The sequence below is a fragment of the Mobula birostris genome, chromosome 3 (genome assembly GCF_030028105.1).
Source record: "Mobula birostris isolate sMobBir1 chromosome 3, sMobBir1.hap1, whole genome shotgun sequence".
In the NCBI taxonomy this organism is placed as follows: domain Eukaryota; kingdom Metazoa; phylum Chordata; class Chondrichthyes; order Myliobatiformes; family Myliobatidae; genus Mobula; species Mobula birostris.
Window position 1 is genome coordinate 186,431,177 of NC_092372.1, and position 19,090 is coordinate 186,450,266.

The 19,090-nt window shown below is 38.0% G+C and overlaps 1 protein-coding gene across 1 annotated transcript in view; it reads left to right on the plus strand.

Moving 5' to 3' along the window:
• The first annotated feature begins 1,175 nt into the window (after positions 1-1,175).
• The window catches only part of LOC140195483 (sickle tail protein), a 696,918-nt gene continuing 679,003 nt past the window's right edge, over positions 1,176-19,090 (plus strand). Inside the window, exon 1 of the mRNA XM_072253835.1 lies at positions 1,176-1,456. Coding sequence (XP_072109936.1) covers positions 1,384-1,456 — 73 coding nt within the window. The 5' untranslated portion in view covers positions 1,176-1,383. The remainder of the gene's footprint in view (positions 1,457-19,090) is intronic.

Here is a 19,090-nt window from a genome sequence, read left to right on the forward strand (position 1 = left end):
GTTGATGATTGCCTAAAGGAATTTTGGTGAAACATTAATAAGGACTGCACCACAGTAAAAATAAATTGTTCAGCAAACACAACTTTTATAAGACAGTTATTTTAATTGCTTTCAAGAGAAAATTATAAAATTAATCTTTGAATGATGAAAGCATAAGAGAAATGTGCAAATATAATAAATAAATATAAAAAAGTAAATATAAATCTCAACTTCAACAATGTTCTTCACCAAATTCAGTTAGTGTTGGCTTCTACCGATGTTAAAATACTTTTAACACTATCTCGATGTTCGATCTAGCTTATGATAAATATTAACTAATGCTATTGAGATGGAAACAAAAGTTCAGTTAAATTGCACAACAGAAAATTAAGCAGTAGGTTTATTTAAAGGACAGTTATAATTTATTTTACTTAGTTTATTTTGCTTACTTTCCTCCAACAGTTTCATTCCAATTTATAAAGTATTGATGTTCTATTACTATTCTATTGCTCTTCTTTTCATGTTGAACAATGGGTTCACCGAGATGACATTTAAAATCTTTTCCGAAATAAAGTTCGGTAAACGCAGCCAGCAGGGGCAAGAGAGGCGCGCTTTAAAATACGCTGGGGATTTTAATAAGGTAATCAGTTTATTTCAAATTGGTTGATTTACGTAGTATATATATATATATTTGCACAATGTTTCTAAAACCACTGAATTCTGAATCAGACCATTGCACCTTAGCCCAGACACTTTGAAATCCAAAACAAACCTTCCAATTCAAAGTGAATAAAACAGTAATTTATTTTCAGTTAAAAAATAAACAAGTATCTTGACTTGCTGGAAACTGAGAAAACACACATTTAATATACGTGTGGTACATTTGTCCAATTTAATACAAAATCCACGCCCTGTATTCACAATTTAAATACACAGCTGGCTATATATTTTTTTCTTTTTACGTATATCAACCTTGCAGCAACTGACTTAAAGATGACGCAGTCAAGCTGCAATCATGGTTATATGTAATTGTCGACAGGATTCAGCCGTGAATGGCGTTTCGACTCGGTCCCCTTCGCCCACTGCTTCGCCCCACTCGCCCCCCGAGCAGCTGGCCAGGTGGATGCAGGCAGCTTCCGGCCAGCGGCCAGCGGCGAGCGCAAGGGGCGGACCCGCTACCGCAGTGCTGGCTTGGAGTGCGCTGCACTCTGACAGTAGGCAGAGTGGATGAGCCGGGAGCACAGCGTAGCTGAGCTGCGGTTCCACACAGCTCTGCATTGACGATCAACTCGGTCCCTGCTGGCGCTCCACGGGAACCCTCACCTCGCCAGTTATTCGGCCAGCAAAGAACAACTATAATCTTCTCCAGAAGGAAGAGAGAGAGAAAAAATAAAACGACAGTAAATGTCTGGAAACCGGGTGCAATTCGCAGGACTACCGCCCCCGGGAGATGTGAAGGAACGCCACAAAGTAGGACGTAGGTGTTTATTTTTAAGGAAAGTTTTCACTTATTCTTAGCTTAGTCGTGTGCTGTTGGAAGAAAGTAAATACGTTAATTGTGTCTGTGACCTGTCATTCGCGTTAGAGTGTATGGCGAAGTAGTCATGGTACTCAGGGTGCTGAGTTTTACGTGGATTTGTACACACGAAATCGACAGCTTGCTCCTTCCAACTTAACTTTCGTTCCTTGACAGCGAATGGATTGAAGCTAGTAACATTCCGGTTGTTTTAAAAAAATATGTTGAATATCACTGTATTTAACACCTGGATTAACCTATGATGTATTAAGCAAATCATACATTACCGTTTCACATTCATGGAAATGTGAGCACATTTTTCATATTTAATAGATGTCCAGGGCTTTTATCCTTTTTTTGTGGATGGTCCAAGTGATACGTGAAATGGGTAATAGAAAATATTTTTAACAAGCATATCTGACCGTTGACAGCCATTGTTCTCGTTTACTAATTGTGCTTTAATGTGACACTTCACTTTTACTAATCGTATCTGTATGCTGAAGTCCAGGAAGAGAATTTTGTATGTTTGAACTGATTTTGTGTGGAGTTTATCACTGTTTGTGAGATTGGGCTATTTCATTTGCAGATTAATTTTTGCTCGGTTTACAGCAAAGCAGTTTTACTCAAATACAAAATTAAATTGGTCTTGCAGGTGTAGTTAGATCCTGTTTATTTTCATAATCATGTAGGTAAACTTGTTTTAGCCAGTGTTTGACTGCCACGTTTAAGGTACTGTAAGAATTCATGTCCCTTGTAGTTATGTGGTTCACTCCCAGCAGGTATGTAAGTCATTTGCATATACTCATTCTAAGTGTGGTATAATATTTGGATAAGACAGCACTGAGGTTGTTCAGAAATGTGAGTCCTCTTTAATGTCCTCAATCAGCAGGGATCTTCAGTCTTGACTTTATATTGTCCTATGCCTTTAAAACTAGATGCACCTCTTCCTTTTGGAACTATAATAAGTCTGCAGAATGTGAAGGTGAAAGTAGTCACTGAACAAATGTATAGCTAGAGTACTTCTAATTATACATCAAACATTCAAAAGACTGTTGTAATTTCTTCTGCCCAGCTGAAGAGAATAAATGTTACCTGTGATTGGAATGCCAGCTGTTTTTAATGAATGGAATTCGGAGTGAGAAAAGACACAGTGGGATCAATTGCACATGCAAGTGGCTTCCTTTATTAGATAAAGTAATATAATCCAATTGCAGATAATATCACATTTTTCATGTTACTCGGATATTCCAAGGTTTTTAAAACTATTGATTGCTTTGAAGTGTTGTCTCTTTTGACATGTAATTCAATAGAGCAGTAAATTTTCACATTGCAGTTTCGCACAAATGACTACTTGGGTTGTTTTGCTGACATCGACCAGAATGCCTAAACTCTTCATTGCATCCAATTTGATTAGATGACCAAAAATTTGGTTTGGTTGTAAATTTCTATTCTCTGTACATTCAATGTATGGGATGTGCAATAATATAGTTTATTATGAAGTGTTATAATTTAAGTGGACTATTTTGGTCCTCCAGTAGACCATTTGATAGATTTGGAAATGGCAATGTTAGTGATTTGGTTCAGTAACACTAATGTCCAAAAAGGTGTCGCTGCCTTGAAGTAAATCCATGCTATATTGAGTGAATTATAAAGAAAATATGATGAGTCATATGTATGAATAAGGTATATATCATTCAGCTGAAATAATTGCCCTCTTGTTTCATGGTGAATAATTGTTCACTGTAGACTCCAAAAGAAAAGGAAAATGATGAATTATACAGGAGATAGCAGATATGTGGACCATAAGACATAGGAACAGAATTAGGTCATTCGATCCATCAAGTCTGCTCTGTTATTCAATCATAGCTGACCTCATGTCAACCTTGTGTCACAAGATGAGGTGAATTAACTGTTGAACTAAAATTGCTACGATGTCAAAAGCCTTGAAGTCATTGTGTTGCTAAAGTAACATTTTCTTTAGGTCAGCCATCTGGATTTGGTGTTAACTGAATGGTGCAACTTGCCTCAGTCATCTGCTCAATTAAAATGAAATGTATTTATCATCTTCGGCAGCTCACCAAGATTGAGCATCACTTGGTTCCACTCTGGTTTTGTGGGGTCTGGAATAGATAATAGATGTTGCCCAGGCGGGGCAGGAGGTGGATGATTGGGCAGGCAGATCAGTTTGAGATGCTACACGCAATATATTCAGGGCACCTGTGTGCTCCTTGTTCATGATCTTAGTTCTCAATATCATCTCAAATGTTACTTCTCCATTTTGAGTAGTCTGAAACCAGCAATTATCCATAACTAATGGGAATGTTGCATTTCTTCAAGGAAGCCTTCAGCACATTCTTGCATCATTTTCTGTTTGCCTTGCAATCTTTCATGACAGAGTGAATATACACTTAGTAAAGCCAATGTCTTTTCAAAATTTCCAAGGATACTATCTGCTTTGCTGAGTGTTTCTCGCAGTTTCTGGTTTTATTTCAGCCCCTCAGATTTGTTGAGGTTCTTCGATGACCTACCTTGGGCCATGCAGTTGATGCCTAACAAGTGGCAACTCGGTTGCATATTTTGAGATTTAAAAGAACCTTACTCTTTTGTTGGATTTCTGGGTCATGAAAGGTGCTATGATACGATGTCACATGAGTACTTGGTGAAGTCTGATAACTGAAATAACACACAGCAAACTGCCACAAATGAGAGTACAACAATGACCAGGTATTCCTATACTTCTGTTTTGGTGTTGACTGAGGGATAGATATTGGTTGAGGAAGAAGTCCCCAGTTCTTCAAAATAATATTTTAGTCCTTTTCATGTTTACTTGCGATCTTGGTTTACATTTCTTCTTTATCTTGGTTTCATAATTCATTCAAAAGAAAGTACATAAAACAGTGCAATAGTCCAAGAGCACAGAAATGGGTCCTTCAGCCGAACTGGTCCATGCCAATCAAAATTTCCATCTGAACTACTCTTGTTTGCCTGCATTTGGGCTCTATCCCTCCAAAACATTCCTCGTCATGGACCTGCCCTACTACCTTTGTAAGATTCTGCAGGTACTAGAAATCCAGAGTAATAAACACACAAAATGCTGAAGGAACTCAGCAGGTCAGGCTGCATTAATGGAGAGGAATAAACGTCGATATTCGGGGCTGAGACCCTTCAGCAGAAGTGACAGCTGTCAGTTGTCCTGCTGAAGGGTCTTGGCCTGAAATGTTCACTGCTTATTCCCCTTTATAGATGTTGCCTAACTGCTAATTCCTCCAGCATTTTATATTTTATTAATAGTAACTTTTAAATGTTAATATTTAGGTACTATTTGTTTAATGAACATTTAGCTGCAGTTAAATAAATCCACAATGTTCTAGCTCAGACACAAGAGGGCAATTTTACACTGGATCACTGCTCTGTAGCTTTGCAGAGCAAAGCAGAGATATAATATTAGCTTTTGTCACTGTACCATCAAGGATCACAGGCTGTACAAAATTTTGGCATTGCATAACCAATGACCAGAGTTACTTGCACCGTCATATGCACACACCATATGGTCTGACAGCAGCGTAATGTGCCTTTACTAAAGTATAGGTTTTCAGGAAATTCCTGACCGTATTTACTTATTTTTCAAAATGTTGGTACAGCAAAACCCAATAAGACTGAATCTTGGATTTGGACAATTTGCTGAATAATTAATCCATAAGTCTTTGTAGCTCACATCCCACTTCTCCTGGAAGTTCCGGGAGCCTCCCGCATATTAATAGTGGCTCCCTGATGCCTGCAAATTATATACAATATCATGGAAATCAATTTTTTTGAGAGCGAGCGAGAGAAAAGCAAGAGAGAGCGCAAGAGTGACCATGAGAGAGAGAGTGCGCGCGAGAGAGTGAGAGCAAGTGAGCGAGAGCGCACGAGCGAGAGAGAAAGTAGGCGAGAGTACGAGAGAGAGAGAGAGAGAGAGAGCGAGAGAGAAAGCAAGCGAGAGCCCTTGAGAGCGCGTGAGTGACCACGAGAGAGAGAGAGAGAGAGCGAAAGCGCGCCATGGCAGAGTGTTCCAAAAAAATATATAAAACGTATGTCACCCCCAGACTACACTAAAGTGTACCTCTGCCTAATAAGGGTCAAAAGAATGACAGTGTTGCTCACTGCACTGTTTGCAACAGTGACTTTTCTATTGCCCATGGTGGGTTAAGACTGTAAAAGACGTGTTGAGGTGAGTTTAACAGGTGTCATTCGTTCATTAGCATAGCTAACGTTATTCAAACTAGCTGACTTGCTGCTAAGGAGCTACTCTATTGCGGACATCCCACCTCTCCTGGAAGTCTCCCGCAAATTGATGGTGCTACCTCCCTGAAATGAATTTTGCAGGGTGGGATGTCTGTTCTCAGTTTTGTAGGTTGTAAAGTGTTAATTGTATTTATATTTTCCCCAGAGTTTTGCAATGCAAGACTTTAATACAGGCTGGGAAATTGACAATCAGCTTATCAATTGTGTAGTCTGGTAGTAAAGAATTGTAAAAGATTGGTTCATCAGTATACTTCTGCAAGATATGACTCCCAAACAGTATCAATTTATTTATGACTCCCAAACAATATCACTTTATTTGTCATTCAGTCAAAATTCTAATAGCTACTTCAGATCATTAGGAAGATAAAAAATAGCTTTATTTGTCACATGTACATTGAAATATTGAAACACAATGAAAGGCATAATTTGCATCAAATCAAATCAGGTGAAGATTGTGCTGGGGGCTGCCTGTAAGTGTCAGCATGTTTCCTATGCAAACATAGCATGCCCACAACTGACTGACCCTAACCTTAACTGTGCGTCTTTCGGCCCACAATGTTGTGCAGAACCAAATAAATTAGTAATCAAATGGCCAAATAACTAAACTAATCCCCTTCTGCTACATAATATCCATATCCTTCCATTTTCCTCACATAGGTGTGCCTATCTAAATATCTCTTAAAAGTCATGTTGTATATCACGCCAGCAAGCACTCCTCGCATCTCCTTTGAAATTATCCCATCTCTGCTTAAATGCATGCACTCTGATACTAGACATTTCAAATCGGCGGGGGGGTGGGGGGGAGAGGTGAGAAAGATACTGTCCAGTCTGTCTATGCCTCTCATAATCTTATAAACATCTATCCGATCATTCCTCAGTCTCTGCTGCTCCAGAGAAAACAGCCCAAGTTTGTTCAAACTCTTGTTTTAGCATATGCCCTCCAGTCTAGGCAGCATCCTGGTAAACCTTTTTTGCACCCTCTCCAAAGCTTTGACATCCTTCCTATAATAATCTGAAAATGGGTCTCAAAGCTTAGCTTTAATCAGCATTGCCTATATTTGGGCAATTTATAGCAATATTGGAAGGTATGTGTAGCAAATATTACTGGGGAATTGGGGATATTCACAACATTTTTGTGAATTCGTGTATTTTGCACTATTGATGGGCTTTTAATACAAATATACTGGTGGATATCCAATAGCTCAGCCAAGAAAATAGGCAGCATTTTATTTTGCTACATTCAATTAGTGCATTGAGTTTTTGTCTAAGCATCCCATATCCATTAGAGTTGATTGTACATAGCATTTAATTAACATTTGTGCGTTTTTTAATTCTTAAAGATGTGGAGGTAAATCAGTAGACAATTTTTTACTTTTGAATTGGCAGCTGGTTGTAAAACCTGACCCTTTTCAAGTTGGAAAGCTATTAATGAATAATCTGATATTATCTGAAAATGTATTTGTAAAAACTTGTGTGAATTCCACTTTACAGCAAGTGAAGAAATAGCTTGATTAAATTTTGGACCAAATCAGATTCCTTGATTATTTATTTCTTCAGAAAACTTTATCAACTTGTGTCCATCTGTAGGCAGCTTTTGTTTTTGTGGCTTTTTGAAATGGAATGAAAAATCGATGTGTTGTGAGGCATGACACATTTAATCTAATTCTCCTCTTGTACTCTAAATGTCTGCTACCATTCAAAATGAGTATCTTCTTTCATGATTGTACAGACTTTGAAAGGTGGATTGCCAAGAAGTAAGTAACCATTTAGTTCACAGTGAAGTCATGTGGTACTGCTAGGAGATGGTGCAGCCAGAGTAATCGGGTGATAGCCATGGGTGCAGAGGATGAGACTTGGGAAGGTTGTTTGTTGACTACCCACCCAGGTTGGGCAAAGAATTTGGAATGGGAAAGGGGAGAAGCAGATTGCTGTGGCTCATGTAGAACCTGCAGCATAGAACAAGTTGGAAATCAGCAAGTTTGAAGAGCTAGGGTTTAAATTGGAATGCAGAATCCCACTGAAATCAAAAATGTTGCTGCAGAAGCATAGGGAAGTATGTGACACAGAAAGAGCCATTTGACTGTTGTCCATGCCAGTCATTCCTTTGCCTAATTTTAATGTCTGACATTAGGACTGTGTCTCAGCAGATCACTGTTCATAAACTGCATACCAAAGTACTTTGTAACTGTGGTGACGGCTTCTGCCTCTACCTTTGAGGGGGGAGCATCAAGTTCTCAACTTCCTGCCCTCTTGCCCTCAAACATTTTGCTATTCTTTGTCCATTTGCTTTTGATATCCCTGCTGAAGGTGATGAGACAATTTCTATTTAATTGATTCATAGTCCTTATAAAACTATACATCTCAATTGAATGTGCCCCAGGGTATTCTGTTCCAAATAAAATAACTATCTTTTCCCTTTTTTATCTGCAATTTTGCAGTCTTTGCAATATCTCAAAATCTTCAGTGTATCACACTGTTCTGTTATGTGAGAACCAGAACTGTATGTGTTAACCTCCCTACTCTCACTTTGTGCATCAGATGGTAAAGGACAGCATTCTGTAATCCTTGTTCAACATTTTACTGATTTCTACTTTTAGCATTTGTGGAAATACTCAAGGTCCCTTCTGTTTATTTCCTTGTTTTCCCCCAAATGGATTGCATTGCATTTGGAGTTGTATAGCATGGAAATGGGACTTTTGTACTGACCAAATTGTTTATTTGAACTAGTCCTATTTCTTTATTTGGTTCAAATTTCATCAAGCTTTTGCTAGCCATGTACCTGTCTAAATGTATTTTAAACATTGTAATTATCTCTATTTGCATGCAGTCTAGAGATTTCCTCTATCATGCCACCAAAAAACCACTTCTTTTAAACAGTTGTAAATGACTTTCTCATTACTACATTGGTCTAAATTATGAATATGTATTCCAAACAACAAAATATCAATTGATGATCCTTGTAGACCCCCACTGGTAACAGAAGTACCTTTTACTTCCACTCCTGTGCCAATGTCAGATCCACTTGCCCTTGAAACCTTTGGTATTTTACTTTTTCAACCAGCCTGCCGTTAACTGAAATGCCCTCATTAGTGTTTCTTATTAATTTCTCAAATAAATACCATCCACAGCTGTATATGGTCTTAATAAACCTGCTCAGTCTGAGTAATCTGTACCTTTCTAAATAAAGTATATGTTGCCCCTTAGGTTAATTCTAATAATTTAAAGTTAAGATGGGTGGGTTATAATTTATGTATTTATTTTGCGTATCAAAAATAGTAGCAATCTTCAACTCTATTCCTTTAGTCTGGAAGGAATGGAAAATTGCAGTCAAATACCATAGTCACTGCTCTTGCTACTTTCAGTCACCTGGGATATACTTTATGTGACCTCAGCAATTTAAACATTTTCATAAATGTCAAGCCTCCAAATGCTGCTTGCTTTACTCATCTTGTTTGTTATGTCATATTGGTCTTCCTTAACTATAACATTGATGGCTTCCCCTTCTTCAATGATGACAGTGTAAAATAGCCATTAAGAACTTGCACATGTCCTGTGCCTAAACCAAGAATTGCCTTTGGTCATTAAGGTGCCTTACTCTTTGCAAAGTTATCATTGTGCTATGACACTTATTAGAAAATAAAATCAGTTTTTTTCTATTTTTCACATCTTCCTTTGCTTGGCTAATTTCAGATACATAAAGTGTAAAAGAGAGGTGAAAGTAGATATCAAACTGCTGAAAGGTGATTCTGGAGAGGTGGTAATGGGGGAGAAATAAATACAGATTTTTCCCGCCATCCGAAGGTAGAGCATTCCTATGAAACAGTTCGTAAGCCGAAATGTCGTAAAGCGAAGAAGCAATTACCATTTATTTATATGGGAAAAATTTGTGAGCATTCCCAAACCCAAAAATAACCTACCAAATCATGCCAAATAACACACAAAACCTAAAATAACAGTAACACGTAGTAAAAGCAGGAATGATATGATAAATACACAGCCTATATAAAGTAGAAATACTTTTCCACAATCATTACTGAACTGTTCTCCATAGCAAAAATCTCACGCAAGCGTTTTCGGCAGAAAATCTCACGCAAGCGCTGTTGGCAAAAACATGGCGCAAGCACTCTCCAGTAACCTGCGAAATCATACCAAATAACACGTAAAAATACACAGCCTATATAAAGTAGAAATTATGTATGTACAGTGTAGTATCACTTACCGGAATTGGGAAGACAGCACTGAGCACACTAATGATGGTGTGTTAGACTGAATCGTCGCAGGTTGGGGTGGTGCAGTGGCCCCCACCCTCCAGGCTGCTGACTGATACATTGCTGCGAAGCATGCAGGGGTACAGCAGTAGCCAGGAGGCATCCAGCACATCTTTAAGAAAAAAGCAGAAATAAACATGCTAATTAATTAGGTGCTGCCGGGCATGTAATTGTCGGCTCAGATCAGTGCCGATTGCTGATTGCATCACCTCTGATCTGGGCCGACGGTTACGTGTCGGGCGGCACCTAATTAATTAGCATGTTTATTTCAGCTTTTTTCTTAAAGATGTGCTGTGTGCCTCCTGGCTACTGCTGCATTCTCCGCGAATCGGTATCTGTCCGCGGCCTGGGTGTTGGGGTGGTGGGACACTGGGGTGTCATCTCGTTGTCTGTTTATATTAGAGCAGGCAGCTCATCTTCTCCTATGTCTGCCTACTGCATTCGGTTTCGATTGTTATCCTTTCCTCTTCCAATTGTATCAGCTCTTCATCTATCAGTTCTTGGTCATGGGATGCCAAAACCTCTTCAACATCTTCGTCAGTTTTCACAAGCCAAATGCACTTAGTCCTTACTTCGTTCACCATGATTGAAATGCTTAATTATGTCTAGTTTTACGCTAAGTGTAACACCCTTATGAGCTCTTTAAGGCTTTTCCGACACCATAGAACTCATCTTGCAAATGGCTGCTCACAGGCATGTGTTTAAGCAATGCCGTTCCGAATCCGGGGGAGAGTGGCTGCTCAGGGCACGCGCTGCCTTTTATCGCGCGCTGCTTTTTTTCCTAAAACACCTTCTGAAAGTAAAAACAAGGTACTAATGTAGGTCTTTCGTAACAGTGAGGTTTCGTAAAGCGAATGTTTGAAAAGTGGGGGACACCTGTAGTGAACAAACTAAAGTATTTTGAATCGGTCTGCACTGTGGAAAACACCAGCAGCATGGTGGAAGTTCCAGGTGTCAGGGGTCATGCAGTGTGTGAAGTTACCATAATTAGAGAGAAAGTTCTTGGGAAACTGAAAGGTCTGAAGGGAGATAAGTTGCCAGGACCAGTTGGTGTACACCCCAGAGTTCTGAAAGAGATGGTTGGAGAGATTGTGGAGGCATTTGTAATGATCTTTCAAAAATCACTAGTTTCTGAAATGTTCCGGAAGACAGAAAAATTGCAAATGTCACTCGACTCCTCAAGAAGGAAGAGAGGCAGAAGAAAGGATATTATAGGCCAGTTAATCTGACCTCAGTGGTTGGGAAAATGTTGGAGTTAAATATTAAGAATGAGGTCTTGGGGTCCTCGGAGGCACACGATAAAATAGGCCATAGTCAGCATGGTTTCCTCAAGGGAAAATCTTGCCTGACAGATCAGTTGGAAATCTTTGAAGAAGTAATAAGTAGGATAGAAAAAGGAGAATTGCTTGATGTGTGGATGGTTTTTCAGAAGGCCTTTGACAAGGTGTCACACATGAGGCTGCTTAACAAGCTACAGGAAAGATTATAGTATAGATACAGCATTGGCTGATTGGTAGGAGGCAAAGAGTGGGAATAAAGGGAACCTTTTCTGGTTGGCTGCTCATGACTAGTGGGTCTGTGTTGGGAAAACTTTTTACATTAATATCAATGATTTGGATGATGGAATTGATGCTGCTGTTGCAAAGTTTGCAGATGATATGAAGATGGGTGGAGGGGCAGGTAGTTTTGGGGAAGTGGAAAGTCTACAGAAGGACTTGGACAGATTAGGAGAACAGGTAAAGAAATGGCAGATGGAATACAGTGTTGGGATATGTATGATCATGCACTTTGGTAGAAGAAATGAAAGGGTTGATTATTTTCTAAATGGAGAGAAAATATAAAAATCTGAGGTGTAAAGGGACTTGAGTCCTTCCTTAAGGTTAATGTGTAGGTCGACTCTGTGGAGAAGAAGGCAAATGTGATGTTAGCATTGAATTCAAGAGAATTAGAATATTAAAGCAGGGATGATTCCAGGATTGAAGGGCTTGCCATATGAAGAACATTTGATGGCTCTTGGCCTGCATTCACTGGAATTTAGAAGAATGATGAGTGATCTAATTGAATGCTATTGGATGGTGAAAGGCCTTGGTATAGTGGATGTGCAGAGGATGTTTCCAATGGTGGGAGTGTCTAAGACCAGTAGACACAGCCTCGAGATAGAGAGGCATCCTTTTAGAAGCGATTCGAGGAGGAATTTCTTTCTTTAGAGAATAGTGCATCTGTGGTATTCTTGGCCACGGGCAGATGTGGAGGCCAAGTCTTTATGTACAGTATATTTAAGGCAGAGGTTGATGGATTCTTGACTGGTCAGGGCATGAAGGGTTATGGGGCGAAGGCAGGAGACTGGGGCTGAGAGGAAAATGAGATCAGCCAGGATGAAATGGGAGAGCAGACTCGATGGGCCCAGTGGTCTAATGCTGCTCCTATATCTTATGTTCTTATAAATCAGGAAGCTACAAGCCAGTTTATAACTGTCATAGAAGTTTTAGAAGCTATTATTAAATATATTATAACAGGGCACTTAAAAATTCAAGCTATTTGGGCAGATACAATATGTGAAAATGAAACCAAAGGTCAGATGGGCTTGATTAGCTGGAGCTCGGGTGTTCAAAATAGTCTAACGGTTTTACAGAGCATATGGAGAGAATGTTTCCTTTTGTGGAGAAGCTAGAACTACAGGTTAGGTTTTAAAAAGTTAACGTGATCTATTTCACATAAGGTAATTTCCTTTCCCTCCCTTCCCCCTCCCCCAAAGGTTGTGAATATTTCCAGTTTGTTTTTTCTTTCCAATATTTTTATTAGTTTCTACATAGAAGAATACAGAGTACAAGAAAGTATATATAAAAGGTCAAAGAAGATTTTAAAAATGACCAATTACATTATATCTATTCATAATAACAATCTCATTACCCTGTATTCATGTAAGTTATACTGAAATATACTTATTACAAAAAAGGGTCTAACCCCTACCAAGACCAAAGCTGTTTATTAAGGAGAAAAAAAGGTAAAATGCCTTCTCATATAATAAAAATTAATAATAGCCAACATCTGAATTTAAACAACGAATTGAAGGTTTTGGAAGTTTTGAAAATAATTCAGAAAAGGTGCCCATGATGTTTGAAAGTCTTGATGAGATTCAGAAATTGAACAACGCATCTTCTCTAAATCTAAGCATGACATAATGTTGCATAACCATTGAGCATGAGTAGGAGGAAAAAATATCTTTCCATTTAAACAAAAGCTCCCTCCTAGCTATAAGAGAGCTAAAGACCAAAATATGTAAATCTGATGTCTTCAGCTTGATATCTTGTCCTGCAACAATACCGAATGGGGCCGTCAGAGGATTAGGCTTAAAATTGACTTTGAAAAGCAGAGAGAAAGTTTGAAAAACTTCCAATATTTTTCAAGACTTGGATAAGTCCAAAAGACATAAATTAATGAAGCTTCTCTATTATTACATCTGTCACAGTAGGGAGATATATCCAAATAAAAACGAGAAAGCTTATCTTTAGTCAAGTGCACTCAATGTACCACCTTATATTGTATGAGGGTATGGCGAGCACATAGCGATGAAGTGATAACCCATTTAGACGTTTCATTCCAAGTTTCCTCAGATATTGATGTCTGTAAATCTTGTTCCCAGAAGATTCTTAATTTTGTCTAAAGGAACAAAATTAATGTTGAGACCTCATTACCTTGTGTACTTTCTTTACTCTCCCGTTTCAGCCAACTTTCAGGATATAAATTGAACCTACATAAGAGTGAATTATTTCCTTTAAATAATTTGGTATTAATTAATACTAACCTACCTTTTAAAACTGTAAGGAATCAATTTACTTATTTGGGTGTAACAGTCGCTAAGAATTATAAACACCTGTTTAAAGAAAACTTATTTACTTTATTGAACCATGTAAAAAGGATATTATTAAATTGGTCACCTCTTTTCAATATCGTTGATTGGATGAATTAATTCTATTAAAATGATTATTCTACCTAAATTTATATATCTTTTTCAGGCTTTGCCCGTTTTTATTCCTAAATCCTTTTTTGATTCTCTTGTATCTATTTTATCCTCCTATTTATAGAGAAATAAACGTCCTCGTTTAAATAAAGTTCATGTTCAAAAATTTAAGAAGTCTGGAGGTTTAGATTAGATTAGATTATGAGGACACACAGTCCTTTTTTATTGTCATTTAGTAATGCATGCATTAAGAAATGATACAATATTCCTCCTGTGTGATATCACAGAAACACAGGACAGACCAAGACTGAAAAACTGACAAAACTGCCTTACTTAATTTTAGGTTTTATTACTGGGCAGTTAATATACGATACCTTATGTTTTGGCTATATTATATTAATCATGTGGACTGTCGGTATGGGTTTCTTTAGAAGCTAACTCTGTTAATAAATTTTCTATTATTTCTCTTCTTGGATCCTCACTTTATTTGTAAGTAAACTAACTGATAATTTAATAGTTGAACATACTCTGAGGATCTGGATAAAATTTAGAAAACATTTTCATTTATTGAGATTTTCCCTTTCTAGTCCCATTTAAAAATTCTAATTTTGTTTTAAACCCTCCATGACTGATTTAGTTTTTAAAGAATGGGTCAGGTTGGGTATTAAATGTTTTTGGGATTTGTTTGTTGGAGGAAATTTTTTTTCATTTGAGCAATTGTCAGCTAAATACTGTATAGCTTACCCAGAACTCACTTTTTTAGATATCTACAAATCAGACTTTCTAAGATCTCAATTATGCACATTGCCTATAAGCTTAAATAAGAACTTACTAGACATAATTTTTAATTTGACATCTTTTTATAACGGTTCAATATCTAACATTTATGGTATGTTACTGGAGATGAGGAATGTTCCACCTTGTTTTAAGAAGTCCTTGAATGAGAAAGGTACTTTGAAAGGTACTTGTAGATGTGAAGTTGAAATAATAATCAGATCTTATTAAATGGTGGCACAGATTTGCTGGACTGATCATCCTTCTGTTAATTGCTTCTATGTAAAGGAAATATCGAAAAGCTAAACTGAAGACATCCCAGTTTTGAGTAAGAAAACCATTATTAATAGTTTTGATTTGATATTTAATTTTATCTAACACTAAGGCATGAATGTAAGATTGTTGGAAATTGCATTCTAGGATTCTTGGCATTTAGAAGAAGGGGACAAAATAGAGTAGATGGATGGCACAGGGATGGTCAGGAGAAAGTAACTTTGCCTGTAAACATTAAGGTGTTGAATCAAAAGGTGCTTCCAAACAAAGGGTCAAAATGCTGAACGTGAAATATGTTGATTATCTGAGAATATTTCTGAAGGGAGCAAAAGGCACAAAGCAAAATATGCACAACTGATATGCATTATTGTGTACAGTATATGCTAAAAATGTGGTTTGCGACATCAGTAAATTTATCCTTCCATGCTACAGTGTGTTAGGATTAGATAGATCCTGTTCATTTCCTGCAGGACTGGAATGATCATTTGGGAAGCATCTCTGGAGGTGGGCACGGAATTAATATCTATGAGATGGCCCTTAATCAGAACTGCAAAATTAGAAAACCTAAATTTGTAAAGTGAGGTGTGGGGTGAACCAAGGAATCTGTGATAAGACGAAGGCCAGTATTGTTCGGGTTACACAATTGATTTTAGTGCATAATCTGTCTGGAGGAGTGTTTAAACAGTAGCAGATGATTAATGGCAGCAATGAAAGATAATATTCTGAAACTGAGATGGAGAACACAGTTGCTGAAGTAAAAGAGAATGGTAGAACTGTCATCTGGCAGTTCAAACGGGGATCTAAAGGGATTAATTTGTGCAATGCATCTCTGCATATGAACAAACCATATTTCCATTGGTACATGCAGTTCAATTTCATGTTGAATTAAAATAGGAACCAAAAGATGGGTAATTTTAAATGTAATATTCTGTACTAAAATGGGGTTTAATTAATAACCTTGGCAAAGGAGTGCATATGATGGTAAAACAGAATTTTATATTAAATTTGACAGGGATGTTATTAAGTTTGGTAGTAGTCTTAAATCAGAACAAAACAAATTCTGTGAAACAATGTAACTGTCAGGTCTGACTTGGCTGAAATTGATGAGCAAACAGCAGATCAGCTATTCCAACTATTTAATGAAACAGTACATAATTGGTATTGGTTTATTGTCACATCTACTGCTATACAATGATGAGCTTTTGATTTGTATGCCATTCAGACATCATGCTGTACATAATTGCATCATGGTAGTCTACAGAATGCAGAGTATGGTGTTGCATTTACAAAGGAAGTGGTAGTTCACCTTTATAATTATATTGTTCTATTCACAAATCGTAATGTAACAAAAGGATCTGCTGAAGCCAGCTCACATGGAGAAGCCACACTCTGACACCGTCTTGGAAAACCTTAAGCAGTGGGAGTGACTATTCCAATGTAAGCTAATGAGAAGTAAAGATACTGTTGGCTTAAAGCAAGTTCAAGAAAGCGATGACCTGAGGATTTCAGAATCCTGCAAATGATGACCGAAATTAATGAGAAGGGAGAAAATGGACATGAGAGCAAACCAGTAAGAGGAATTTTTAAAAAAAAATTACAACTTCAATAACTAACCAAAGATTAATGGGACTCAAATGGTAGAGACATTAAACAATTTTCTGTAGGTGCCTTCATGTCAAAGCCCTTTGTCCGCCAAAGGGACAACGTAATCTATTGAGAATGACAAACATAGTGCGAGTAATTAATGAGCTTGAATGTGGGGATTTTATCCTAATGGAAAAGCCTTCAAATATTGGTTCATTCATTTTGAGCTTTGTGCACTCTACAGAGAATGGAACTTGCTGATTAGAAGGAACTCTTGGCCTTGTGTGGGTGAGGTGAGTGCCGATAGCTCTGGACTTTGCTTACTGAATACTGTACTAGATTTGACTAAGCAAAATCAGTAAGATTTTTGCTTACTGAATACTTTTGGTTGTGTCTTGTGGATTTTGGGTTGCTGATCATGAAAATAACCATGAAATTTCCCTATCATGTACCATTTTTAAAAAATCCCCTGTATTTATTCTTTCAATTCATAATTCAAGTCAGAATAATTGATGGCAAGATTAAGGAAGGTATTTTTGTTGGTCTACAAATCAAACAGGCCATCAGTGATGGGCAATTCAAAGAACTTCCAGTGGAACCGGAGAAAATCACACAGAAGTCATTCAAGGATGTTGAAAATTTCTTGAACTACAGGACACCAAACTGCATTCAGCTGGTTGATAACATGTTTCAAGCATACAAAACTGTTGTAATGTGAGCATTATTAAAAGTAAGTTAATACTAATTAGGAAATGGGGGGGTTTATCTTCTGTTTTTTTTAAACTTCCGGAGTGCTTGGTATATAGTGTGCCTGCCATGCCGTATGGGTTGTGAAAGCCTCTGTATATAACGGTTTTGAAGTTTGAGATAAAGTTGTTCTTGGGCATGAAGTTGTTAAGTGTGCCTTTTTCAAAGTAGAAGTTACTACAAAAACCATGAAGTGCAACATGCCACTAAAGATTCATTTTCTGCATTCCCATTTTGACTTCCCTGCAAATCTTGGCACAGTCAGTGTCTAGCATGGTGAAAGGTTTCACCAGGACATTGTAATCATGGAGAAATGGTACCAGGGCAACTGGAAGCCATCAGTGTTGGCTAATTATTGTTGGACACTTCAGCAAGAAGCTTCAGATACTGATTACAAATGAAACTCGTCAACAAAGCATTTTAGCTTGAGCTATTACAAAGCGTCAGCACCATTATGCAATTAAATGCATTATATTCAATAAAAGTTGATTTGTTTTTCCAAATTCCTATGTAATAAAGTAGCCTGAAATTATATTTGTGTTCAGCTTGAGGTAGTCTATCATAAATTTTTTGAGGAAGCAACACTTTTGAAAAAATTTGTCTTGTCCAGTGTAGTTGCTGCATGCTTGGTGGACGAAAAGCCTGTTTCTGTGATCTATCACTAATTCCTCAAGTATTTTACTAAGCTGATCCTTGCAGAGTAAATGTGAGGAATCAGTGGATCAGAATTTCAAGATTCTGCAGAGGTTGTAAATCCAGAGTAACACGCATAAAATGCTGGAGGAATTCAGCAGGTCAAGCAGCATCAATGGAAACTAAAGAACATTTGATATTTTGGGCTGAGGCCATTCATCAGGAGTCCTATGGAACTGCATTTGGCTTTTGAAGAAGCATTCAACAATATGCCTTACATTTTAAATTTTAGACTCATTGATACGGGTAATATACAATCAATATATCATCCCCTCCCCCCACCTTTTAAATCTACTCAGTTTTTTTTTCTTCAGTCCTGCCGAAGGGTTTTGGCCTGAAATGTTGACCGTACTTCTCCCCTCCCACCCCACCCCCATGAATGCTGCCTGGCCTGCTGAGTTCCTTTTGCTGAGGCTTCCAGCATCTCACAAGATCACAAGACGAAGGAGCAGAAGTAGGCCATTCGGCCCATCGAGTCTGCTCCACAGCTCCCCCATGAGCTAAACTATTCACCCATCTAGTTCCAATTTCCGGCTTTTTCCCTGATCCCTTGATACCCTGACTAATTAGATACCTTCAATCTCCTCCTTAAACACCCTCAGTGATCGGGCCTCCACAGCTGTATGTGGCAACGAATTCCGCAAATCCACGACCCTCCGGCTAAAAAAATTTCCTCTGTAGATTTTCTCTTGTGTGTGAATATACGATCAATAGGCAGTTTTTATTAAGTACAGATGTGGAACTTAGTGTGGTTTTCTGCTGTTGTAGCCCATCCACTTCAAGGTTGGACATGTACATTCAGGTGTGCTTTACTGCCCGCCACTGTTGTAGCACATAGTCATTTGAGTTGCTGTCATCGTCCTGTCATCTTGAACCAATCTGGCCATTTTCCTCTGAACTCCTTCATTAACAAGGCATTTTTGCCCACAGACTGTCACTGACTGGATGTTTTTTGTTTTGTTCTTGGATCATTCTCTCTAAACTCTGGAGACTGGGATTTTCATGCACAGA